At 36.3% G+C, this 27,194-nt stretch overlaps 1 protein-coding gene across 1 annotated transcript in view; it reads right to left on the bottom strand.

Annotated features, from left to right (window-relative positions):
- Positions 1 to 638: 638 nt before the first annotated feature.
- OLFM3 (olfactomedin 3) overlaps positions 639 to 27,194 on the bottom strand; it is a 45,326-nt gene continuing 18,770 nt past the window's right edge. Inside the window, exons 4-6 of the mRNA XM_049616714.1 lie at positions 22,579 to 22,798; positions 3,627 to 3,733; positions 639 to 2,539 (exon numbers count right to left, since the gene is read on the bottom strand). Of these exons, the coding sequence (XP_049472671.1) occupies positions 1,862 to 2,539; positions 3,627 to 3,733; positions 22,579 to 22,798 (1,005 nt within the window). The 3' untranslated portion in view covers positions 639 to 1,861. The remainder of the gene's footprint in view (positions 2,540 to 3,626; positions 3,734 to 22,578; positions 22,799 to 27,194) is intronic.

The following is a 27,194-nucleotide window of genomic DNA, read 5'->3' as shown; positions in this document are numbered from 1 at the left end:
AAACTCTTGATATACAAAGTACTGGCTGATTATATTTGTGATGTGTATACAATGGCAAGTGAATCCCCTAAATTTTCTAACTCTCAAAAACAGAGGAGAACTCATATAAAACATTTTGAAAGAGAAGACAACCTTGCAAAAGGACCCGAGTGGTCACTAAGTCATGCTAACTTTTTGTAGGCAAAAAGGAAAAGAAATCTTTGCTAAACTTTCACAGTCTCGAGAGTGAGTTATTTAATCCTATGACTGACAGTGAGATATTTGAGAAGTATGTTTTTACTTGTGACATTTGAAATGAATTACTCTTAAGTGTTAGCATTTTTTTTACACAATGCTTTATCTGAATTATTATATCCTTACTTTAAAAGGAAGTTGTTAGTATGTATGTGTGAAACTAAACATTTACCACAATTTAAGTTATACATTATTTGTTATAGAATATACCTTTTAAGTTATGAAACCAACCCACACTAGTTACTGCAAAACTGCCTTAGGTAAGTATTCTTAATATATGAAAAGTACGTCCAAACTCAGTGAAATGTGTGATAAATACTGATTATGTTTTTGGAGTTATAAACATAAAATATTACTAAAGCTTTCTTTTTTGGTTACATTATTTTGCACACATAGCGAATCAGGGTAACAAAGGGTTGCTTTCTCATCTTGTTTTCTGAATTGTTTTTTTGTACATTTAAACCGCACAGACAACTTCCAAGTCTTGCTATTTTCTTTCACACTGATATTGCCAGTAACCCTCTACAGCTCATAATGTAAATCTAGATGACATCACAGGAAGATTCTTTCTAAGAGTCTTTTTTATGTGCTTCATGTACTTTCAGATTCCTGACACAAGTTGCAAGTTGTGTGTAAAAACTTAAGTTACAACACTATATATTAGGAAGAACAAAATTTGTTTAGTTGAATCATAAATGAGTAAAATCCAGTCAAATCCAAATTTTCTGACTCTGTTGCATTTTTTGCGAGCGACAATAAGGGTTGCTTTCAGTGCAGTGAACAGAGTAACTCATCCTTACGGAATCAGTTTTAGCGTTCAGTGTTAGTGTGATAAACCTGGGGTAATATAAATATTCTATGTAAGGGATTTAGTTTGATTTTTTTTTCTTCTGGTTTATAGTTTTAAATAAAGGGTTAAGTTGAAGATGTTTCCTTCTTGACCACACTTGAAAATTGGCCCATAATAATTACTGAGATTAAACTTCAGTGTATTTTATAAAAAATATTACTTACTTTCACAGAAGTGAAGAGATACAATTGCACAATGGTGGTTGCAATGGTAGAAATACATATTGCCAATAAAATGTTAGCAAGAGATTTAAAAATGACTGTACAGCACCGCATCAGAGAATTCTAGAACAGCAAAATGAGTACTATAATTTTTCCATATAAATAAAATCCTTAAATCTTTTTTAGAAATGGGAGGAAAGTGCTTTTTTTCCCCTAATTCCTACCAAAATATTTCCTGATGTAGAGCAAAAGACAGTAAAAAAATGACGATAAAAAAAAAAAAAAAGACATTCATGCATTTAAGCCATCATTAGTCTCTGACTCTAATATAAGGCAGATCATTAATCTTTTGCAAAACTATGACTTTAGCCATTTAAACTCTTTTTAGTGCTTTTCATGACAAGGACATGATAGGCCCTGTAAATTTAGGAGTTAAGATGTGTTTCCAACAGGCTGATTTAGACAGGCTCAGCTGTATTTTTGAAAAACCAACTTGATAATAAAAAAATGCTTTGGAGAAATGATGAGGAGTTCTAATAAAGGAACAACAGAAGGGATTCTAAAGAGTTTATCACAAATGACACTGTTTAGATAAATGAAAACAAATTACATTTGCTTATGTGTCATCCTCAGTCTTAATGATGTGGAAAAGTGTGACATTGAACAGGACCTGGTGACCGTTGTTCCAGGCATAAAGAGCTCTATCTCTTGCATTGTAGTCAAGCATGGATATGTGAAAGTATTGGTTATGAAAAGGAATGTCCGTGTACTCATATGTAGAGGTTTTGGTGGAATATGAATAATACACCTTGGCTCCAGTTAAGTGGGAGTTGGTGACATATAGTGTCCCACAAATCATAAAAGATTCCCCTGCACTTCTTTTAGGATAGCCAGTGCTCCAGCTCTTCATCACCTCCAGGGTATCTTGGTTAAGTTGACTGATGACAATATTGCCTGCATTCTGGTTAGTTGCATACACAGCCCACAACCCAATTTCATCAGCCATTAGGTCGATATCAGAGAATCCACCCCATGTATAGGGGTAAACATTGTGAAAACCAGCATACTCCAGACTTCGTTGGGCAAGCACTCTCCCCATATCAAAGCTGTATTTGATGATGATGTTACTCTGATACTTGTTAAAATAGAGTGAGCCGTTGTAGACAACATGGTTAGTTCCCGCCCATTTGAAAGGGAGGTTGTATGTCCTTGATTCAGCCCCACTGACAAAGTCTGCAATTGATTTGTACTCACGAACAATTTTATTGTTAGTATAACTGTCCATGTACCAGACCTGAGGAAAAGGGGGGAAAAAATAAAAGGAGTGACTAAACTCTGTAATTTTCTGAGAATTCCAAAATAAAGACAGAGTCAGCATATATTAATATCCCTGTTCTCAGGATCTGGAAACCACATCATCTTACTGGTGACCTCTTACAATGTGATAGTACTACAGGCAAAAATAGTGGCATTTTCCATGTGGAAAGTAAACAACTGACTTTACTGCTTTGAAGTTGATTTTCTTTTTGCCCTTTTTATTTATTTGACCATTCAGTGCATATGACCGAGTGAACTAAACACGTGTCAATGCAAATCACATCACTTTGTCCAGTTTTACAATCAGTGCAATGTGATAACTGCAAAAAATATCACCTGCAGCAAATTTATTCCATCTTTTGCTCTGAAAAATATATGGCCTAGTTTTACACATTTAATTTATTTCTCCTTTATTGATACCATAGAAACTTCTAGTAAGGCTTGTTCACTGGATCGCCTTATAAGTACAACTACTCTTCAGTGAAACTATTTTACTAATTTAGCTACTAATCTCATTTGGATGTAACCCTTGAGAATGTTAATGTAAACTGAATTCTGTAATAGACTGTAAGTAGAGCTGTGGTAGGTTTCCAGTATGTTGATTTGCCTAATACAGGCATTGTGAGCTTATGAAAATGCACCCCAAAAGTTTCAGTGCTATTTACTTTAAAATTACCTTTAGATTCCAGAGACGCTTCACCTTGTTTAGCAAATTGGTTAGCTCTTGAGTTTGTCATTTAGTGTTTTTTTTTTTTTTTCTTACGCTAAGGAACAGGTTTTAGAAGGAGTATATAGAAAATTTTGTATACTTGTAATAAGCATTTTTTCTTAGCACAAAACAGACTATTAGAGCAATTAGACTTACTTGTGAATTGTAAGATAGAACATTTTACCAAAATAAGGTTGCTGTAGATATGCTAATGTTATCAAACTAAGAATACTTGCAAACAGTGTAACACTTTTCAAGTTGAAACTAATATTCCTGAAGAAAACAAATAGTTCAATCGATATAAAGTGCAAATAAAACATAATCCTAAACAAAGACATTTGTGGAAACAACATACTCGGTTATTTTTTTCAGATGCTAAAGGATCTGTCATCCAAGCACCAAATCGGGTTCCAGATGTCTTGACTGTAATTGGGCCTGTGATTTTCATCAATTTGCCACATGCTGAAATTAGAAAAACATAAACATGTTGGGTGAACATGACCAATGATTGCAACACACATATTTAAACCACAGTCAAACTCCTACCACACTCATATGATTTTCAAGAGTAAGAAAAGGATCCTGAAATAAAGCAAAACCATGAGATTAATATCACATATTCTGAATTAATGATCATTCATGTAGGGTACTGTGCATTTAACTATAATTTGAACCATGAGTACTTGGCTTTTTCAGGGCTCTAAATCTCAAGAATGGGTGTTTTAAAATGGGAAATGATTTGTACAATCTGGAAAGAGATAGTGAGGAAAGCCATTGTCTTTATACCACTTTAGCAGCTGCTTCATCTTAATAAGAAGTCAGAAAAAATAAACAAATTTACCACGGGCCTGTTTACCTGATCACCTGCTCTCCTATCCCTCCTCCACCCCATGCCTTGAGATTTTGGACAATTTATGCAGGCCAGAAAGAACTCTGTAAGCTGATTTAAAGTTTGTGTTGATGAATGAGCAGCTCCTTTGAAAGATACATTTATAGAATATACAATAAAAATTCAGTCTACCTGAAAGAGGTAGAGGTAGAGTTTTGAAGGGTATGCCTTGTGCAGATGGCAGGGCCTGATACAGCAGCCATTGAAGGTGCAAACAAACACAAAATCACAAAAAACTCAAGCCCTCCAGAACCTGTAGGCACATGCAGTGAAAGATATAGAGTATCAATCAATGCAATACACATGAAAAATTAATGACTTTCTTGAAAAATTATGTTTTTATCACTCTAAGTGTTAGATTTTTAGGAAAGGTTCAGACTTCATAAATGCCAAAACATAAGCCAAACAGAAACCCAGGCATTTTAAAAGACTTTAAATAGCAAAAATTAAAAGTGACCTTTACACATTGTGAAGGGCAATATGAATGCCTATCAATGTTGATCTTTAGTGTAAAAGAATATCCTGTCCATTTACACCCCCTTTTCCCCCCTTTGTTTTTTTTACCTACTTTTTCTTTGTTGTTCTGTTTGTTCAGTGTTTCTTCCACCCTTCTCTGCCTATCCTTGGAATTTATAAATTTCTAGTTAGTTCCTATTCCCATGTATTTGGAAGATAACAGATTCCTGGGGCCCCTAGGTGGCTCAGTCAGTTAATGACTGACTCTTGATCTCTACTCAGGTCCTGATCTCACAATTCATGAGATCCAGCCCCTTGTTGGGCTCTGTGCTGACAGTGTGGGACCTGTCTGGGATTCTCTTTCTCTGCCCCTCCCCAGCTCTCTCTCTTTCTCCCTCAAAAATAAACAAACTTCAAGGAAAAAAAAAGATTCCTAAAGCAAATCAAGGACATAACTAACTCTCTAGCTTGGAGTTTATTTTGACTCTTTTTCTCTATATGTGCTTCTGGTAAGAATAATTAGTAACTGGCAGAATACTAAGCTGTTCAGGTAGGAAGATGATGAGTGATAACATTATATTTTGTATTATTTCAGTGATAACTGCAAATTTAATAATCTCTAACACTTCATGAAACCTGAATGGAATACATTTTTTTCTCCTTTTGTGAAAGAAATTAGATATGATGGCATTTTTATATACTTTATATAAATGAATTTAGTTTCCTTATACCTGATAAACTAGGCAGATAATTAAACAGATTTAATGACATTATTTATATTGAATAGCAAATTGTTGGGTTAAACCTGTTTAGACTATCAACTCGATGTAAACATAGGAACAGTATGTGGGTAAGTGGTATCAGTTTGAACTAGACAAAAACAAATACATTCTGAATGAATCTTGTTGAGTATGTTCTCTGAAAGCACAGTAAATGAAAGTAATATGATCTTTAATGATGTCCTATGTAAACATTTCTAAGTTCATGGATGATAAGTGCATGAAAATCTCAAGTGAATTGAAATCGGAAGATATCTCATCTACTGAAAAACACCACAGAACATATTTGCTCCCTTAGGCATGAATAATGAATTCTTATTAAACAAAATAGAAGTAGATAAATTAGGTAAAATATGAAAGGAACTCTGGCTTAAATATGATGGACTAATAAATGTTTTCATCTCCTTTCTTGTCTAAGATCTAATTAAAATGATAATAAAGGAGAAACACACGGGTGGAAGAAAGCCCAAAGCAGAGAGAATGGTATAAGAGACAGTGGAGAAGAAACTTCAACCAATTTCTAAAAGGCAGAAGGTGAGGGAGAGTGGTAATTAAAGATGTAGGATAAGATAAGATGCATTAGTGTCCAGGCAGAGGAGGCAAGTGCTAAGAAGGGAGCTGCTTTGCTTTGAAGAAGAGAAAGGACTCAGAAACGGTTCCTGTGAGGGTATTGGTGATATAGGGCCCTGAAAGCAGGCCACCACTGAAAGCATGCCTGAAGAGCAGTTGATCCTGTCTTCATCCCTAGATCCAGGACCCCAGGAGGCAGTTTTAAAAAATCTACAAATCTGTGTTAAATACTTGAAAAGGATTAGGGCAACTGATGTAGGCATTGGAGCTCCAGAATGAAGGCTCTTGCATTCTGACATTGGTAGTCTCCTACCTTACTCACTAGGGAATAGAGTGACAAGCCCTACCTAAATACAGTTTCCAAGTAGATTTATTGTTCAGATCTTTAAAAATGAATGGATAAGCAAAGGTAAGCACGCGTTTTCAAAAAGCTTACAATAAGAATGACTAAAAGTGCAGAGAAAACAGACCCCATAAGAAGAGAGATAATACAGAGAGAAGAGATCCTAGTATCTGTAGAGTTTTGCATACTGTAAACTGTTCACTGTAAAAGGAAAACACAAAAGAGCTACTGGCAATTAAAAAATAGTACATTTTAAAAAATAGGTTGGAAGATAAACATCGGTCTCAAATCAAAAAGATAGACAATACAGAAAAAATATGGATGCGTGTAGAATCAACCCAGAAGCTCCTACATCTGAAGGCCAAGTTTTTAGAATGAAAGGAGAGAGAAAAAGTAAATTATCAAAGAAATTATACAGGGTATTTCCCTAGTTACCAAACCTAAAAACAGGTATCCTCTGCCCTTCAAAAGTTTGTGTTACCCCTAGAAGTGAGAATGGCGTCACCAAACTCCCTGGGAGTTCATACTACCATATGGTTCCCTGGGAACCACACTTGGCATCTTACCATCAAGCTGCCATAGCTTTGAACTATGTCTAAGAGCATCCGTGCTTTATCTGGATTTATTTTGAGCATCTGTTAGCAGATGTGCCCTAAGGGATCAGAAAAGCCTGAGAGATTATTTTTTGGGTCTGGAAATGCTTAGAAATTTCCATATACATTAATAGTAATTGCTTCTTTACTTTCTACCATTTTGGCTTTGGAAAGTTTTCATAGGAATTCTGTAGTAATCTGAGATAGTGGGGGAGACCTTTGTTCAGATTAAAAGGTCATGCCATAGGGGCGCGCCCGGGTGGCTCAGTCAGTTAAGCATCTGACTTCGCTCAGGTCATGATACCTATATTTGTGGGTTCGAGCCCCGAGTCGGGCTCTGTGCTGACACCTTGGAGCCTGGAGCCTGCTTCAGATTCTGGGTGTCTCTCTCTCTCTCTCTGTCCCTCCCCACCACATGCTCTGTCTGTCTCTTTCTTAAAAATAAACCTTAAAAAATTTTTTTAAAAAAAGGTCATGCCCTAATGAATGAAAAAAGATTTACTCTTAAAAAAATTACTGAAATTTTAGATTAATAATAGAGAAGACATTGGAACTTTTTCAGAGAAAGAATGGGAATTGGTCACGTGCAAACAGATGGGAATTAGACTGGCATTGGGCTTAGCGATACTGGATGCTGGAAGACAATAATCAGTATATTCAAGGACAAAAAAATCAGAGGAAAATAGAATAAGGATCTGGTCTCACATGAAAACTTTCCAAAAGTTACCTACAATGTACTTTTTCTTAAGAAGTTACCTGAGGATATACTGTAACAAAATAAACAGTAAGCCAAGACAGGGCAAGGCATGAGATCAGGAAAACAGTAACTTCTTGCCCAAGGAGGACAACTGTGCAGTAGATCTGGAGAGAGATTAGTCCAGAACAAACATCTGCAGGAAGGAGGTCTCAGAAGAGGAATTGATACAGAAATATTGGGTGAGATCCTCTAAGAAAAGGTGGGTATAGTGAAGGCAATTACTGAAGTACATACGTAAAAAGAAAATTTATTTGAACTTAACTGTAGTAATTTTCACTTTTGAATGGCACGGATATGACCTTGGGCTTTTAGAGAAAAGGAATATAGCAAAGTCCCCCACTGAGCTCCAGAAGAACAACATGAGCATGGTCATAATAATGACATAAATAACAAATAATAAAACTCATGTTTGGCTTGTAGAATCAGCCCATGAACTAATTACAGAATACTTAATAAATATTTCATCTATTCTGTGATTATAGAAACGACAAAATGTTTCCAACCATGATAACCTAGAAGAATAAACTTCACACTATGAAAGAACTGAAAATTAGGAAAAGAGATGAAAGAAAGAATGGAGATGTAATTCACATCATACTTAAAAATAGGGTGTTAAGAGCTTTCCTGTAGTTGTTGAAAAAACAATAAAGTTTTAAATAGGAGGCTTGAAGTTACAAAGTTGCTAAGGGTTGAACTGTGAATAGTCCTAAAAGCATATAATGAGGAGACAAGGAAGTGGCTTTGGCTAAGTGACTTAAGTCTGCATTTTGCAGAGCAAAAGTCAGTAAATGTTGTCCAAAATTGATTAAAAAAAAAAAAAGGAAAAATAAACATAGCATTAGAGGTCTGGATTTCACCACCTGAAGCCCTAAAGTTAAACTGAAATGTGATTGCTCCTGGAGAAAGGAGGCTTGCTTTTTATTCTAAGCATATAATTTTCTAGTCATGTCCATACAGTAATTAAATTATAATTTTAAAAGTTAAAACAGTTGCAAAAACTTAATATTAGTCATTAAATTTAAAAAAGTAAAAATCACATCTATATATGTTCTATTGAAAAATAATTTCCAGGTTTTTAAATGCCTTGCTTCCATGCAAGTTCAGGAAGTAGATGGAAATTGAAGATAGAAATAGTCTCCAGAAATGAAGCCTGTTATTATTCTGATTTTTAATTAGGCTTTAGTCCTGTAAGACCCAGATTGAAATTGTGTTTTTTAAACTTGTATCTCCTTCTCACAATGGACATGGCAACCTTTCCCTCTAATTATTTCAATCCTAAAAAATTAGGATCCTTACCAGGAATTACATCCATCAGTTATTTCGTAGAGAGGTTAAAAGTTAATAGGTGATTACATTTGTTAGTACATGTGTAGGAGCTGTACTAAGAGGTATTATGCATGTAATTCAAGGAGAAATGGTGTGCATTTTATTTCAAACTAATGACTATGACCTAGGAAAAACATGACCCACTTTGCACAGGCATCTAAAATTTCTTGGAAAATATCTTAGTTTTATTTTTTAACAGTTTTTATTGGAAGTTGTATATAAGATTACTTTTTCCTGTACCTCTCAATTGTTTCTTCCTTATATTTGCCCTCTTCCTTTCTTACTTGGTAAGATTTAGATTTATTATGTTCGAGAATCTTTATCCACTTTTAGTCTACCGATAAGCACCTTGCTAGTGTGAGTGCCCACACGGATAGTTGTGCCATTTGCCTCTCCCACTGTACTCATTCAGTGTAGGTTATATATTTCTTCTTGTGAATCTGCACTACTTTGCCAATTTGCTGACCTTATGTAGTGTCTTCATACAACCTGCACCTTATCATCTCTTTGTAAGGGCATGGGTTGAATATTGTACTTCTGTCTGAGCTTTTGGAAAGAGGGGAAGACATCGTCTTCCTGCTGATGTGTGAAGGTGCACTGAAATGCCTTTTACAGTTCCTGCTGTAGTCAGAAGTCACAAAGGGATTCAATTTCATTTTGGCCACTGGCATTCAGTGATGGCCACAAAAGGGAAGAGTGAAAAGTATCTTTTAAAGATGAATGAACTTTTGAAAAAAAAATACCTGAAATCTCAGAAGTCAGTTAAAACTTATCTGGATATAGATCAGTATAATGTCTCAGTATGAAACATGAACATAATGGAATGTTCATTTCCATAACACCTTATATCCAGAGGAAATGGCCAAGTGAAAACACAGTAAGAAGTTATACTGATCTCAAATTGTATTAATACTGAAAGTGAATGGAGAATTTATAGTTATGGAGTTTGACTTAACATTTTAGATGGCCAGACTATATCATTAAAACTCAGAGTGAGATTTTTAACCTTTATCAGCAAAGTCACCTCCCCTAACATAGGTCTACTGCCTGATGACTGAAGCACAGTTTGGACAAAGCAGGACAGTCAATATATGCCTCAGATATGTGTGTATTTCATATGCTGATTGATTTTATGGGTGTGAATGAGCCTCTGGACTCAGTTTATGTAACATAGCTTTAATATGAATTGAGTTGGATAGATAAAACCTGTATAAGAACTATATTTGGGACTAGGAATCATGCCAAGAATCTGATATAATCAACCTTTCCCAAAACTGACAGCACTTGGGGTGTCTTGGCCTCTGTGGTGTCTGGATTTACCCAGCATTGTATCCATATGGCAGAGGGATACTGCTGAGCCTAGATCACTTAGACGAGGAATTAAGATAGAATTTACACCAGGACTTAAAAGCTTCTGACACATAAACTAAAAATGATTTGGCTTTCTTCTTGTAGCAATGGACATTTTATCTAAATACATTAGAGAATAAAATTAATATTTAATATTTATTTATTTATTTGAGAGATAGAGCAAGAGTGGGCGAGAGGGGCAGAGAGAGATCGAATAGAATCTCCATCCCACAACCCTGGGATCATGACCTGAGCTGAAATCAAGAGTAAAAGGCTCAACGACTGAGCCATGCAGGCACCCCCAATATTTAATATTTAAATGTAAAATAATTATTCATTTAACAACCATTTCCTGAGAGCTTAAGTACCAATACTGTACTAGGTGCTGGGGATATATGGGGAATAGGGAGACAAAATAGGGCCATATGTTGTAGCTTCTCAAAATACCATTGCTTATCCTTCCCATTTCTTATTTTATTCTTTTTCTTTTTTGAATCAACAGACAAGGAAAGTTAAAGAAGTTATTTTAGACTAAAACTACATGGAGAGGAAAAGGATGTAGCATCAAGTGCACTGAATATCTGTTGATATTAAATAAAAATTCTAGAAAGCCAGCCCTGAGTACTAAAATTTATAATGGCACTGTTTCCATTAAGATAATCCTCCTTAAAATTTACCTCATTTTAAACCACATTTACCTTTAGTTCCCTACAAAACATACTTGTTAACTGTCAAACATAGAAACAAGCAAGTTCAGTTAGTTTCCCATGTTTAATTTTCTATAAAAAAATGTGAGGGTCTAAAAGGACACATTTAGCAATTGTATTGATTAGACCTATTTGGTCTTACATATGTGTCTTATTGGTAGTTGTCTGTGTGAAGGAAACTTATCTCTATTATTTAGTAAATCAATACAATTTTGTAAACTTTGAGATTTCAGTGAATGGTTTTTAAGTTAGAGGTGAACTGTTTTTTTTTTTTTTTAATGTTCTAATGTTTGTTTTTGAGAGAGAGAGACAGAACATAAGCAGGGGAGGGGCAGAGAGAGAGGGAGACACAGAATTCAAAGCAGGCTTCAGACTCTGAGCTGTCAGCACAAAGCCCAACTCAGGGTTCGAATCCATGAACTGTGAGATCATGACCTGAGCCAAAGCCGGATGCTTAACTGGCTGAGCCACCCATGTGCTCTCAGATATAAACCATTTTAAAAATATGCATGTGAAACCATGTAGGCTCTGGTTCCAAATAAAGATATTTTATATATAAGTCTCTGGCCAGAGATATTCCTGTGAACATTTATGAACTTTGTGTTTTACATTCTTTGATTCTTCTATGTGACTCCTCTCTCCATCATTTTCCTCCATGTCGGTCACCTATTAGCTATCTCCCATCTGCCCAGTGACTCACAGTGTGCAGTGCCAGCCTCTATATTCCTGGTGCCACCTGCGTTTGACCTGGGTCCACTGTAACTTCCCATCGCACAGTGACATTCTTTGAGTAAATGAAATTTTATAGCATTAATCTACAAAGCACACTTCAAGCGAAAAATTAAAATCCTAAAGTTATAAACATTTTAAAATAATAGCTTAAATGAGTCATTTATTTACTCATTCATTTCATTAGTCATTTATCAAGCTGAGATTTAATGATCATGGAGCACTGTTCCTATGTACTAGAATTTCAATGGTAAGAAAGAAAGGACACCTTTTTTTCTGGTGAAGCTTCCATGTTGATGGGAAGAAAGAGGGGACAAAAGAAAGAAGCAAATAAGGAATATATCAGGTAGGAAAAAATTTAGTGCAGATATTTAAATAGAATAATTTGATAGTGACTCTGGGGCTGTTTTAGATTGGATGAGTAGGGAGGACCTTTCAGAAAGGGTGATACTTAATCTGAGATCTAATTGACAAGAAGCCCTGAAACCATAAGTTGAAGGAAAGGCCATTCAGACAGTGGATCAGCTAGCTAGGAGAAGGCAGCATCTTAAAGCTGGGGGTATGAATTAAGGAGTCTGACTGTCTAGATTTGGATCCTGATTCTATCACTTACTCTCCAGGGATCTTTTACAGTTTTTAACATCCTAGTGTCAAATGGATAACAACAGTAATAATATCTATTTCACAGGGTCATTGGTAAGTTTAAATTATACACACACACACACCACACGTGAAGATACATACGTGTGTGTGTGTGTGTGTGTGTACAACTTTAAAAAATGTTATTCTTACTGTTTTTGCAGAGGGTCTATATCTGGGCATACTTGGTGAGTAAGAGAAGCAGAAATTAAAAAAAAAAAAAAAGGCCAGTGTGTCTAGGGCACACTTGGAAAAGTAGAAGAGATTGGAGAGGTGTTCCAAAAAATAAACTTTTGTAAAATCAGAATATTTGTATTTCATTCAAGCTATGATGGGAAGCTATCAGAGTTGTAAGAAGATGGGGGGAGTGAGGGTATGTGAGCTACATTTTAAAAAGATCACTCTAGCTAGTATGATGGAAATTAATTATAGAGGGAATACAGTATAGGCAGAAAAGACCAATTAAGAGATTGGCTCATTTGTCCAGGTGAGAGATGATGGAAGTGGTGACGGGGATAGAAAATAGCAGATGGCTTGGGTTATGGTTTTTTTGGGATAAAGTTGATAGGACTGGCTTCAGAAGAGATGCTAGGATGTAAAGTGAAAAGAGAAACTGAAGAAAACCTTAAATTAAAAAGGTAGTCCAAGATAACATCCAAATTTTGGCTTGTTCAGCTGGGAAGATTGTAGTGCCGTTTACTCACATGAAGTGATTAAAGAAGAAATGGGTTTGAGAGAGAAGATCAAGAATTCAGATTAAGTTGTTCATGATTAGTATGCATGCCAGTGGAGGTGTAAAGAAGATAATATAAAAATCTAGGGAGCAGAGACACCCTTTGAGACACAGTTTGGACAGTCTAGTGAAAGGCAGAGGCTAAATACTGCCTTAGAGGGAGGGTATATACAGAAAAGACAAAAAACATTTAGAACAGAGGTCTGGGGCATTGCAACCCAGCAAAAGAGCCCCAAAGAAGCTACAAATGGGACTTAAAAATAGTGTCGTGTTAAGGGAAGAAAAGACAACCTTTTAAGAAGGATGAAGTTCTGACTTGGGGGGAATACCACTGAGATATCTAATAAAAATAAGATAACAAAAATGACCATGGAAGTTAGTAACAAGAAGTCACTGGTGATCACAAGAATCAAATGAAGACAGTGTTAAGAACAGAAGCTGGATCACATTTGGTTTTGAAGACTGTAAATCAAAGCTTCACTATTGAAGATTCTTTCAAAGGAGAAGCAACAGGGAGATGGGGGTGGAGAAATATCGGGCCATGGGGACTTTTTATTGTGCTGGTGCTACTGTTTATTCCTAAAGGCAAACAAACTTTTCTTAATCTAGTAGAGAGGGAGAAACTGAGATGGAAAAGAGAATAAACAAATGAACCCCATGAGTGGATGGTAGTTTAATCTATTTAGGGACCATGAGTAACCATGCTCTGTCCTTCTATACTTTTTTTTTTTTTTTGGTTGGGGGAGGTGTCTGTGTTTTTACTTCCACAAATTCCCAGAAAATTTCCAAGGAAATGTTGTTTGTGTAGTATATTCCATTCAGCTTAGAATGCTGAGGTGGGTGTTAGGAAATCTGGTTCCTAATCCAAGCTGCAGCGTTAAATCTCATGTAAAATTGGATAATGCACTTACTCTGTGGAGTGGAGTTTCCTCATCTCCAAAATGGAAGTTCTGAGGCTTGCCATTTTGTTATTCTAATTAAGGGAACTTTGGACATGGAATCAACAGACGTTTTTTTACATGTTGCTGAGAAGAAGGTGGTATTTGTGGTTGTGGTAAAACACATACACACCATCAGGGTGATCATGGTTGTTGGCCATCATCATCTACTCTTGGGAAGCAAAAAAAGCAGGGCTCTCACTGTTGATTTCTTTCCAGTTGAAGTTTATCTTCCAAATAGTTACTTGATTCCAAGCTAAAATTCATCCAAAAATTAAGGTTCAGGAATTTATAAACAATGGCTGGTTTTTTAGATATAATTTTATGGATCTTAGTGTTAAGTAAACAAAGGTATTTTCAGATTCTGATGGAGTGCAGAAATTGTAAAAGTAAAATAAACAATAGAAGTCATTTCTAGTTCTTGGCTCCCATAGACTAGTTTTTGTTCAAATAAATCATTATCTTTCTTATTTCATTCTCACTTTTTTATGAGGACAAAGCCAGACAGAAAGGATAATTTCCCCAAATGCCTGGAAGACAAATGTTCCTGCAAAAGTGGATGGCAAAGAAGGAAGTTAAGAGTTTTGCTTCACTGATTTTTATCCTGCTGTGCTTCTCCGTCTACTGTGAGACACATGAAAATATTAGCATTTTGTAATATATTGCATGTGTATGGTTATGTATGTTCACAAAATGTGCAAATAACTGAGGAAAGTGACTGTTTTATTTTCTGATGACTTGTAGATCTTAAACTTTTTATAATCCATTGCGATCCGTATTTATCAATCAGTGGCTTGGGGAAAGCTATCATTTGGGATTCAGTAGATCTGTTGTTTGGATCAACGAAGCATAAAAACCATCTGTCTTTTGTTTATTTCTTTAATATATAATTGTATTTTTAGTATCCTGGACTAACAGTTTCTGGATTTAAATCCTAAGGCTATGCCCATGTAAATAAATTAAATGGAGTAGTGAATATATTTATGACATTATGTTGTTTCTTTTTACGTAAGGCCATTGGGGAACTCATTTAGCAAGTAGTAGATATGATTTGATCTTTAAAGTCTATTAAAGCTACTTAAAATAAGTTTGTCCCTACTTTACATAGTGAATTCAGTAAAGTATAGTAAAATCTGTGTGTATTACTTAAACTTTTATTTGCATATTTAATCCTACCGTTATACTGCTGAGAGAAAGGTGGCGATCATGATGGATATAATCGATGTAGTATCGGAGACGGCACTAGAATGAATTTTCAGTGGTGTCTAGTAAAAAAGATCAAGAGTAATATATTTCTAAGTACTTTCACTTTTCCAAAATTAACAGTTTTAAACTAATTATAATTGATGTTTATGCATGTGTATGATTCTGTATAATGATAAATATACTCAATATGTAGTTGAGGAAAGTGACCATTTTATTTGTCTTGATTTGTTTCATGAAATATTTTTAAAATTATGCCAACTTTTTGTGGAAGAGAGCTCATACTATGAACATAGGTTTAAGGAGAAGCCTATGTAACATCCAGATTGAATGAAGAACTAATTGTATTATGAAATCCCAAATAAATTGGCAGTTGATGCTTGCCTCTGAAAGCACAATTTTTATATCCCTGAACGTCTTATAATCTAGTTATAATTTAGGGCAATGTAGGACATAAAAAGGAAGATAAATGATAGATAAGTTTATGGTAAAATATACCTATTACCCAAAAATGTGCTAAAATAACTAGGTTCTGGGATTCTGGAAGAATGTGTCATCACCAAGTACATGGGTAGGAGCAATTGCATTCTGTGTTACAATCTAGAATTTTAGGGAGTGTAGGGCTGTCCTTGGTGAATGACTCATTTGAAGATCTCAATTTAATCCATGGGGTTATTTTTGTTAATTTCCCCTATTAAATTTCCAAGTTAAATCTCACAGTTTGACTTTTCTGTTAATTCCTGCTTTCACTGAGATTTTCAATGTCACTTGTTTTAAGTGCTAGGTAGAACACAGTTTCATGTGTTTTATAGTGAAATGTTGCATTGCCATGAAGAAAGAACAGATGGCAACAGAAACAAAGGTGAAAAAAGGATGTGCTTTTGTTGTCTTTTTTTCCCCCAAAGATTTTTGGTTTTGTAAAAGATACAGATGTTTTATATATTTGACATATCCTCATTTATTTGTCGAAAGTAACATAAAGCTTTTTGCTTTGAAAATATTTGCTCTCAAACTCTCTGTAGACACTAATTTTTACCCATTATGTTATGGGTGTTTTATGATACTTTATTCAGCTGGAATAAGACCTAGATGGCCCCTGACCTGTCAGAGAAAGGACAACTTGTCTTTAAGGCAGTAAAGATTTAAAAAATTTAAAAAAATGGCACATTTTTTCAGAAAATTTCCAAGTTTCATGAGAAGTGGGACAGGGGAATGTGGAAGACTATGCCAGGAGAATCCAGCCACATAAAGGAGCAGTCGGAGAGGGCTCCACAGAAAAGTTGGTGTCTCGTGTAAAACGCAAAATCATTAGAATTTTGATAGGTAAAGTGGAAGAGCATTCCATGAAAGGGGAGAAGAAGGTCAGTGTCCGGATAAGAAAGCACGCATGACTGAGGAACTGAAAGATTGGGATGGTTAAAACTTACAGTGAATACATGGGGAAAACTTGGGAGAAAAGGGCTAGAGAGTTAGGCAGAAGCCATGTCATCAAGACAGACCATGAAAAGCTATTTGGATTTAATTTTTAAAGAAAATCATTTAAACATAGGTGTAATATGACGAGATTTGCATTTGGAAAAGACTACTCTGAACACCTACTGTGGTGGAGAGGGAATAACTTCAGGTAAAGGGGAGTGGGTAGGACACCATTGTGGCAATGCAACTGAGAGCATGAGGAAGGCCTGTCTGGATTAGGGTGGTAGAAGTGAGGAAGCAGGAAAGAGGTGTTTTTGAGAGATTGGTTGGAGAGAGGAATGATGTGTGAGTGTATGTAGGTGAGGTTTAGGGAAGAATGAAAAAGGACTCTCTGGCTCCTTGCTTTCTACATCAAGAAAGAAAGCTGGGGAAGAAATCTGCCTTTGAACTCAGAAGGGCTTGGATTTAAATATGTTGCCTCTAACATGCACTTTTGGTAAAATAATTTAAACTGAGTATAAATTGCCAGTAATATTGCCTAACCCAGAGTTCTTGCAGCAGTTAGACTTAAAACATTTAGAACAGCTGGCCATACTGCTAGTCAAGCAGTATCTCTCAGTACTGCTGTAGTGAGCTACTTTTGTGCTCCTTGTCGCCACTGAAATGCAGGCTTCTTGACTGTAGAGGGAGACAGTCTGCCTCTCATCTTTATATCACCAAATACCTACCAAAGTAGCAGCACATATCGGAGAGTCAATAGATACTTGCTGAATGAGCAAATAAGACTGTTGACACATAGACAATTTGGTTTCCCTTTTAAAATTTAATTTGGCATAAACATGGCAAAGACAGTAACCAAATGTCATTATTTGTGACCTAAAGTTTTGAGTGCTATGGATATTTCTGTTGAACGTGAAGCCTCAAAACTTAGTGTTAATAGAAAGATGGCATCCTGTGCTTCACTAGATGGCACCACACCATTGCCCTAAAGTAGAACTAACTTGAGGGAGTAAGGGGGCAGAGAACTGATTATAATCCACATTAAACACCTGTTGATGATCTCAGGGTGTGTGTGTGAGCTTTAGCTGTGCTTTTTCCATCAGATTCTCACATGCGTATAATTATATTTTGCATGTCTAAGAATGGGATACTTATAAGATTAAGCACAGGGGACTTTACTTAATCTCTCATAGGAGAAAATTAAGCGCTTAAGAAAGAACATTACTTCATTCAGGCCCCTAGAGTGCATTACTGTTGAAGCCCTCCCCTCCCCCCGTAATTTCTACTTTCTCCAAAACTTTAACTCTCTAGTAGTGATAAGCTGAATGGTATCCTAGTGCTCTCAATGACTTGTGATTCCTTCAGCACCTTATTTACTATTTAAGAGTAACTTAGACCTTGCAGGCAATGAAGCTAGTTTGTCTTTTAGTATCTTAAAATTTATGTGATATACAGTGTGACATTTTCCCTAAAAGCAAATTCATTGAAAAGGTGAGCGGAAATGCATTCATCATTGTTGAAATTTTATTCTGTTTCCCCAATCCATTTCTGCCCTCTGCTAATTGGTTGTTTGTGTTGAAAGGCTTTTGTGAAGAATGAAGATGCCGCTGATGGTTGAGCCTTCCTACTCTTCTTACTATATTGAGGATACTATAATTATCCAATGTCCCACTGCAGATCCAAAAGCAACTGGATTTTAGGTGCTTTTGGAACACTGAACCCCTGGTGTTTGTTTTTTCTTTACATGTCCTGTTAATGGTCCTGATGTTGATTAATACCTGTTTTCTGAGTCAATGTGATCTGAGATGTTGATAATTGGGCATTTAGTTATGAGTTGATAGTAGGCATGGTGTTAAAAGATCATTTGATCCGATCTTTATTAATTTCCAGCAAGTATAAATACTAAGTAGTATTAATCAAACTAGATCTTAAGACACCACTCACAATCATGTTTGTTTTTCTTCTGGAAACATATGTATGAGATACTTCCTTTCAAACTGGAATAATTTTTAAATGGACAATATGAAGATTACTTAATTTTTCAGGGACCATGTGACTTCATACCTCATAGCATTAGGGCTGTCTGTCTCTACCTGAACATGTTTTTTACTTTGTAATTAACGATTATGATCCAGTTGATAAATATCATAAATATCCTCATTGCTTAGGATACTCTCAGTAGGTAGGTTTGCTATTGGACATAAAAATGGTGTGACATAGAAAAGTACCCAGTTCTTGGGACAAAAAGCATAAATGACTTACAGTCATTGTTTGAGCCACTGGTCTCTCTACTAGGTAAGTAGGGATCTGAGGGCTGCTAATAATCCAGGAAAGAGTTTATAACATCTGAAAATTACTTCCAGTCTCTTGTAAGGTCATATCAATTAATTCAAACAGCAACCATCTCATTAAGAAAGTTGAATACTGTTTACTGGTGTCTAATATTTGTATTAGTTGCTAGATTTTGTTTTTGATTAGTTAAAATAAAAATATTAACTAGTTAAAATAAAATATTAACTAGTTAATGCAGTTAATTTGACAGTCACATTCTTTCAACTTTGTTGTTTATGAAGGAAAACTAATAAAAAGAACCTTTGTTGTTAAAAAAAAAATCTATATATTGTGGATTGCAGTCCTAAGGTTTAAGGACACCATAGAAACATTACCCATGGTTCAGTAAGGAGGAATAGGATGAATTTGTGTCCACTTAAATTAAAACCATTTTTCCCAAATATCATTTTCAATATTGAAGGAGGCTGTGTGTAGGAGTTATGTGTAGACAAAAAACAAGCAGAATTATGAAAGAGCTGAGAGTTGTGTAGATTTCATTTCCTAACTGTGGTAGACATTATTTCCAGCTGAGTCAACTCAGAATGTATGTTAGAAGTGAAATTCATTTCTAAAATTGAATAAATTCCAAGAATATTCCATGCCAGTCCCTCAAAACCCTGACTGGCACCCTTTAAGGTTCAAGGTGTTTACTAGCTAGAACTATTCTATTACCTGTCCTTCTTTTAGTTGACTGCATGTATACTTAGCAGATAACTGGTGTCAGTATACAAAGTTGATGGCTTTGGTTTATTGTGAGATTCTAGGAACAACCAAGTGAATTGATTCTCAGGCTCTAGAGCGATTCATCTGTAACAACTAGTCCTCTTCCAAAGCAAGTCAAAGCCCTACACAGACCAATCCTATGCACTGTCATTTACAGAAAATATATATTTTTTTAATTAAAAAATTTTTTTAAAATGTTTATTTTTAAGACAGAGACACAGCATGAACAGGGGAGGGGCAGAGAGAGAGGGAGACACAGAATCTTAAACAGGCTCTGAGCTGTCAACATAGAGCCTGGCGTGGGGTTCCAACCCACGAATTGTGAGATCATGACCTGAGCCAAAGTCGGACGCTTAACCAACTGAGCCACCCAGTGCCCCCAGAGAATCTTTAATCAAATATTTTCTGAGCTAATAAAAATTCATCTGGATATTTTTTTTTGTAACCCCCAAAGTAACTTAGATATTGAGGGCACTCAAACAAGTCTTGCCTTGAGATTTTCTTATCTAGTTTGGTGGAGACTTCATCTGGCAAACTATGTAACATGTACAGTGAGCCAAAGGTATTTCATGATTTAAAAATAAAATACAACTTGGGGCGCTTGGGTGGCTCAGTTGGTTAAGTGTCTGACTTGATTTTGGCTCAGGTAATTATCTCAGGGTTTATGAGTTTGAGCCCCACCTCAGTCTCTGTGCTGACAGTGTGGAGCCTGCTTGGGATTCTATCCTTCTTTCTTCCCTTCCCCCTTCCCAAAATAAATAAATAAACATTAAAAAATATATAACAGAATTCACTTAGGTCAGTAATATTTACCTAGTGTATATTAGCAGTAAACTTCATAACAATTATAAAAGAAGAACATATAAGGAAATATTTAAGTGATATGTCAAATAACTTTTGCTTAGCTTAGTCTTAAGTCCTATACCACCTGATTGAAATATGTGGCTAAGAAAGCTTTTTTTTTTCAAATAAGACTTGAAATAGCTAATATCTATTCTTTGAAATTTATAAATTGTTACTATATGACTCGTTGTAGAATTTATTCAGCAAATACTCACTGAGTAATTTTTCTTTGTTAGGCAGTTTTCTAGGCATTGGGGAATATGAGATTTAGGTGAGTATCATAGACATTGTTCTTGTTCCCATGGAACAAAAATCTAGGAAGATAGCCATCCAGTTACACATGCAATGATAATGAAGCATGAAAAGTGCAATCATTGGTGACCTATCGGTCTGGGAGCACCTAGCTGGCACATAGTATACATCGGGAGAGCAGTGAGGGAGTGTGGCAAGACATGATATTTAAACTGAGACCTGAAGAATGAATGGAAGTTTGTCTCATATGGCAAGCGTGTTGACACAGAAAGGATAAGCAGGGGATAAAATTTGTCAGGAGAAGGGACAGCATCTCAACACCTCCCTGCAATGAGAAAGTAGAGAATACACATGACTGGGATGTAGCGTGTGAGGGGAGGAGTGGCAGGACGTAAGGTGCAAGAAGTAGGGAGGGCCGCATAAGCTGTGGACTGTATCACAGGATGTAAGGGAGTCTAGGAGATTTTCCGCAGTGCAAGGTAATTTCAGATTGAGGCTTCAAAAAATCCTTTTGGCAATAATGTGAACAATGTGTGAAGGGGTGCAAGAATGGGAGTCATGGAATCCACTGGAGTCATGATTGCTAGTAGACTAGTTAAGGTGAAAAAGTGTGGGCCTTGACTGATGAGGAATAAAGATCTGAGGGTTCCTGTGTTAAGCTTTAGGGCTTACATTAATTGCCTTCTGAGTAATTTTGTTGGAATCTCTTGGAAACCCTGGGATAATGGTAGTGGGGCCTCTAATGTGGTGATTCCCCACATTTTTAACTGTACTGAATGCAACTTTTTATATCTTCACTCTTTTTTTCATTTGAATTGCATTTGTAAAATAGTCTTTAAAATATTTGTCAGCCATTCAAATTTCAAATGTTTACATTTATTCTCTGGAGTTGTCTTTAATAGAAATTGATGATCTTTTCCAAATTCTTTACTCCTCTTTTTAGTTTATTTTCTATTCGAGAAAAGTTTGTCTTTCCTTTTGGAGAATACTTTCCTGTGGTCATTGACTTGCCCTCTTTGTCGTGTTACTTCATGTCGGCAACTAAAATAATATTCCTAAATGAATTTAATAATTCCTCTTTATTCAATTTGTGTCCACATATTTATTTTGCATTAAGTTAAAGACTAGTCCCAGGATGATTTCCTCTGAAAAATTACTACCTCATGAATAAAATGGAAGAGTTTGTGAATTTAGACCAGGTTGAACCATTAGGAGTCAAGAGCTAGAGTCCATATCTCATGTTACATGCTTGGCCCTTTGCAAAGTAGTGAATATGTATTTGAGTAAGTGTCTCCCTTTTATTTCTTGTGTGGATCAGAACAGCCAAATGATGGCCTCTGTCTATAATAGAGGAATTGCGTTTGTTTGATTTAATCACTGCTGTTTCATATCTGGTCCCAGGGTAACTTTTTTCCTAGCCTCTTTCTCCACTACCAAAACTGCCTCTCCTCCCCTCTAGGCAAGCAATGATTGACCATCCCATATTATCATATAGCCAATAGAATTGTGTTATTTCAAGTCACCAAATGGTAACAGGGTGCTCTGAAAATTAGGCAACCTTTAAATAATACTGATTACACAGGCATGCTTAAGTCATTGAGGAATACTTACTTTACACTTAGAAAGCAGGCATCGGTTTCCCTGTAATAGGTATTCATGACTATTTGCAGAGTGTAGGAATGCAGTTTTCATTGAAACCACTTAAAAACACAACATGTTGTTGTACTCACTCAGCTTTTTCATGCAGTCGCGAAGCCTGGTCTCTAGGCTAAGCACCCTCTGGTGCAGTTCCTCATAGTCATAGGCACCGATTTCCTCTTGAATCCCAGTGAGGACGGCAGACAGATTCCGGATTTCCTCTTTAAATTGGGTGATTAACTTGGCATCTGTTTTGTACTGTTCTAGCACTGGGATCAAGGGCAGGAGTTCATCCATCTTCTCTTTCAACTCCTGCAAAAAGCAGGCAGCTGTTTTTGAGAGTCATTTAAACAGATCAAGCAGCTATGTTCTTTTTAATATGATACCTAAAGGGGATTATTAAAACAGATTTAAAATTCCTTTTTTTTTTAAATTAGAAGAAAAATTTTACTGATGTATAATCAGGATGTAACGTTACATTAGTTTCAGGTATACAACATAATGATTCAATATTTGTATATCAAAGTAGATCAAAATCGTACTGAGTTTTGGTTGAAATTAAGTACTGTGAAAATGTAAGTGGCTACTGTGATCATTAGTAGTAAATCCATTTATCTCAGTACTAGAACCTCTCTTTAAATGGTTAGGTGCTTTTCTATTAAATTGATCCTTATCATAATTACAAAAACTTCTTACAGTAGCATTTAATAGTTTGTGTTATTTCACTTTCTAGGAGCATTTTATAAAGCGAACAATGCAGTATTTATTTAGCAAATAAAATCAGGATTCATCTTCGTCAAATATCCTATATCAACTCTAATTACCCAATGACTAATTGTCTCTGTTATGGGGGTACTTAGAAGAAATTTTGGATCCTAGAACAACAGCTTTTCTGTAACACTTAGAATGTTTCCATTTCTGTCCTTCCAGAGTGCTCAGGTATTCCTCACGCTTCTTAATATCCATCTTACCACAGTATCATTAGGAAGGTAAGTTCAGCAAGCATAATAAATCATGAAAAGCTTCTCAAATCTCAAAGAAATGCATGTTGCTGTTTATCATTTTGAAATATTACCCACACTCTGACTCCATTTGCCTTAGCATAGATAATTTAGAGCTCTTTAAGGAAGGCAGAGTTGCTTACCCAGGGAGTGAATTAACTCTCTTAACTCTTTCAGGGACCAAAGTGCTCACAGTTTATGTAACACAGGACCTAGTCGTACAGAGTTGTTCGAAACTGCAAAGTTGATTTTCATCTGGAGAACAAGAAGCATATTTGGCAACATGGTGTCTCTCATTCCTAGCATCATGGAACTGAGCCCCACCTGCAGTTTTTACTTTCAAGTTCTAGGTGTGTCACCTTTTCTTCTTTTCCTTTAATTTGGTGGTGGTGGTCAGTGAAAATATTTCATGAGTGAGATTCAGTTGTGAGTTTTTTTTACAATGGTCTCATTTGTGGAAAGAGCTGTCACTGTGCGGATCATTTGAGAATAATCCATACGTGCTGTCAGGAACCATGTTGCACACTAACTAATTTAAGGAGCTGAAAATTGCATTTTAAAATTACATTTGGAAGATGTTATTACTATAAACGCATTAAAATGGCAGGAGCTCCCATTGCTGCCCTGATTTATGGGCTTAGGTTTCTTGTGGGGAAGTTTCCACTCGTTCTGTAAGCTCAGAATTTTTTGAATTTGTATATATGCCCATTGTTGAGTGGGAGGGACAAAGTCTTAATAATGAGAAAGATTTCATAAATATCACAATGAAAAGGTGGAATTGCATAGCTTTACTCATTTTGGTGGCTCATTTTGAAATAAACTTAGTAGTTTGAGCATTCTGTGGCATCCCAAAAGAAAAACACAATTGCTTCATTATGATTTTAATAAGAGTTCTGTTGGTAGCCTTTGCTGCATATTATAGCAACAGTTACTATGAAGAGTTTAATGTTACACTGTGGGAATACTGAAAAGAGAGCAATTCAGTGTCACAATTTTGGTGACTTTTTCTTCCCCCTGAACCAAAAAAACAAACAAAATAAAACTAGGTAATTGTATTTTTTGGATCTTTTCAAAAATTCATAATTGGATTATTGGTAACGAGTTTTGAAACCCTGGATGCTAGTCAGGGAACAGTGGAAAGTTTGACCAATATACATGTCAAATACTTAAAAGCTTAAAGGAGAATAGCATAGATCTTTACTTATTAATTTCTTCTAGAATTTCACCTTCTGCTGTGTTGTTCTTACAGTAGCAAAGGTTGTAGCTAGACTATTTTGCCCAACCGTGATCTCTTCATACAAGAATGATAGTCTCAAGTATGATACCTACAACAAGATTTCCGTCTTAAACAGTGTAGAAGAGGGTGGCTGGGTGGCTTCGTCAGTTGAGTGTCAGACACTTGATTTAAGCTCAGCTCAGGTTATGATTCCAGAGTGGTGGGATTGAGCCCCGCATTGGGCTCTGTGCTGACTGTGGAGCCTGCTTAAGATATTCTCATTCTCTCTCTCTCTCTCTCACTCACTCACTCACTCATGCATTCTCCTTCCACATCTCTACCCCACTCATGCTCTCTCTCAAAGGAGTATAGAAGACAAAATCTCAGTATTTTTGATAAGTTGAAAATAGTTTACCAGAGGAAGATTTTCTTCAGTCTAAAAGGATTCTTTGATGTTAAAGTGACTTTTGGAATGTTCTAGTTCTTCTTCTCAAATATGGCACCTCAGCACATAGTGCCAAATCTGACTGGATATATAAATCTGACTGAGCCATCAGGCTCAGGGAATACATACATTCAGCAAACACACTGAGCACGTCATTACTATCATTAAATTTCATCTGTAATCTACTCAGATGCAATACAGCACTGGCATTAGGAGGTTTACCTCTAGAGCTGGACTTTGTGGTTCTGATGCATGTTAGATATACAAGGCTGAAAAAATTACATCAGTTTCTTCATCTGAATGATGGAGATAAATATAGAACCTACTTTATAGTATTGTTGAGAGGATTAAATTAGTTACTATGTATTTAGGTTTGTCAAAACTGTTGAATATAATTCTTCAGAAAAATAATAAGATTGCTATTTGGATTTTTGCATATAACTCAAGTATCTACTTGGATTACATGTAAAATCAAAATCATTACTTCATATGGTGCTGCCTGAAAATTAAGTTTTCTTACTGGCAGCCTGCCTACTACTAGGCAAACTTCTAGAAAAGGCCAATTATTGCCTTGACTTTGTCTCAGCTTTGTATCTTTCTGTTTCAATGTTCTTTCTTTTTTTAAAAAAAATTTTTTTTTAGCGTTTTTATTTATTTTTGAGACAGAGAGAGACAGAGCATGAATGGGGGAGGGGCAGAGAGAGAGGGAGACACAGAATCGGAAGCAGGCTCCAGGCTCTGAGCCATCAGCCCAGAGCCTGACGCGGGGCTCGAACTCACGGACCGTGAGATCGTGACCTGAGTCGAAGTCGGACGCTTAACCGACTGAGCCACCCAGGCGCCCCTCAATGTTCTTTCAAGAGTTCCCACAGATGCACATGTTTCATCCTGCTTCCAACCCTGCCAGGCCTGGCATCCTAAAACTGTCCCTTGGCATCGCAGAGTTCGGCACTGTCCATCTGAGCTTGAATAATTTTTACTCCGCGCCCGACACCCTGAGCACCTCTCTTTGTGTCCTTCTTCCTTTCTGGGAGTGCTCCCCCTATGCTGTCAGTGCCAGCTTACCATTTCCTGCTTTGTTGATGGCCTTGGCATTGGGCTCATGTTACCCCTCCACAGTCTACACCCTAACCCTGAACACTGAGAATCTTCTGATCTTCTATTTTTCTCATATCCTCTGTGATTCAGGTGGTTGTTTGTTTGGTGTGTGTGTTGTGGGGGACTGGTCCAAACTGCTTTCTTAAAAATTGCCAAATTTTATAACTTTTCCCCGATATTCTCTGAATGAAATTAAATAAAATTACTCTTTGTGCTGCTAAATAATATTTATGCTTCTATTTGCTGTCAATTTCATGTGCCTTGTTTTAGTTGTCTTTTATAGAAGAGTGATCCTTATATATCCAGCAGAGGGCCCAGCACTGCCTTGTACACAGTGCATGCTCAATAAATACTGGTTAGCATTAACTCATTTGCTCCTCAGCCTTATTTTTTGTTTTATTTCTTTTATTTTTTGCTGTTTACCATTCCCCCATAAATTCTGGACTCATCCAGTTCACTCATTCTCTCATTTCCAATTGTGTTTACATTTATTGTATCTTCTAAGTCTTGCTCTAATTCTAATTTCTTAACCTACTAGCTTTGTTTTTCAATTTAAACTTCATGATTCATCACTTGAGCCTCATCTCCTGTCAGTACCCTCAACTTTCTTACTCCTTTGTTCCTTCTGTTGTACCTCTCTGGTAAAACTTTATGTATTTATGTATGTTTATTATTTATTTTTGAGAGACAGAGTGAGCAGGTGATGGGTAGAGAGAGAGGGAGACACAGAATCTGAAGCAGGCTGCAGGGTCCGAGCTGTCAGCACAGAGCCTGAACCAGGGCTCGAACTCAGGAACCACGAGATCATGACCTGAGCCCAAGTTGGACGCTTAACTGACTGAGCCACCCAGGCACCCCTCTCTAGTATAACTTTAAAACTGATTCAGTGAAGAAACTGCTTCCTGTACATCCCTACTCAGTCTCCTGAGCACCAATGAAGACAATTAC

Source organism: Panthera uncia (genome assembly GCF_023721935.1).
Source record: "Panthera uncia isolate 11264 chromosome C1 unlocalized genomic scaffold, Puncia_PCG_1.0 HiC_scaffold_4, whole genome shotgun sequence".
Taxonomy (NCBI): Eukaryota; Metazoa; Chordata; class Mammalia; order Carnivora; family Felidae; genus Panthera; species Panthera uncia.
The sequence above is the reverse complement of the archived record's forward strand: the minus strand, read 5'-3'. Positions and strand labels throughout refer to the sequence as shown.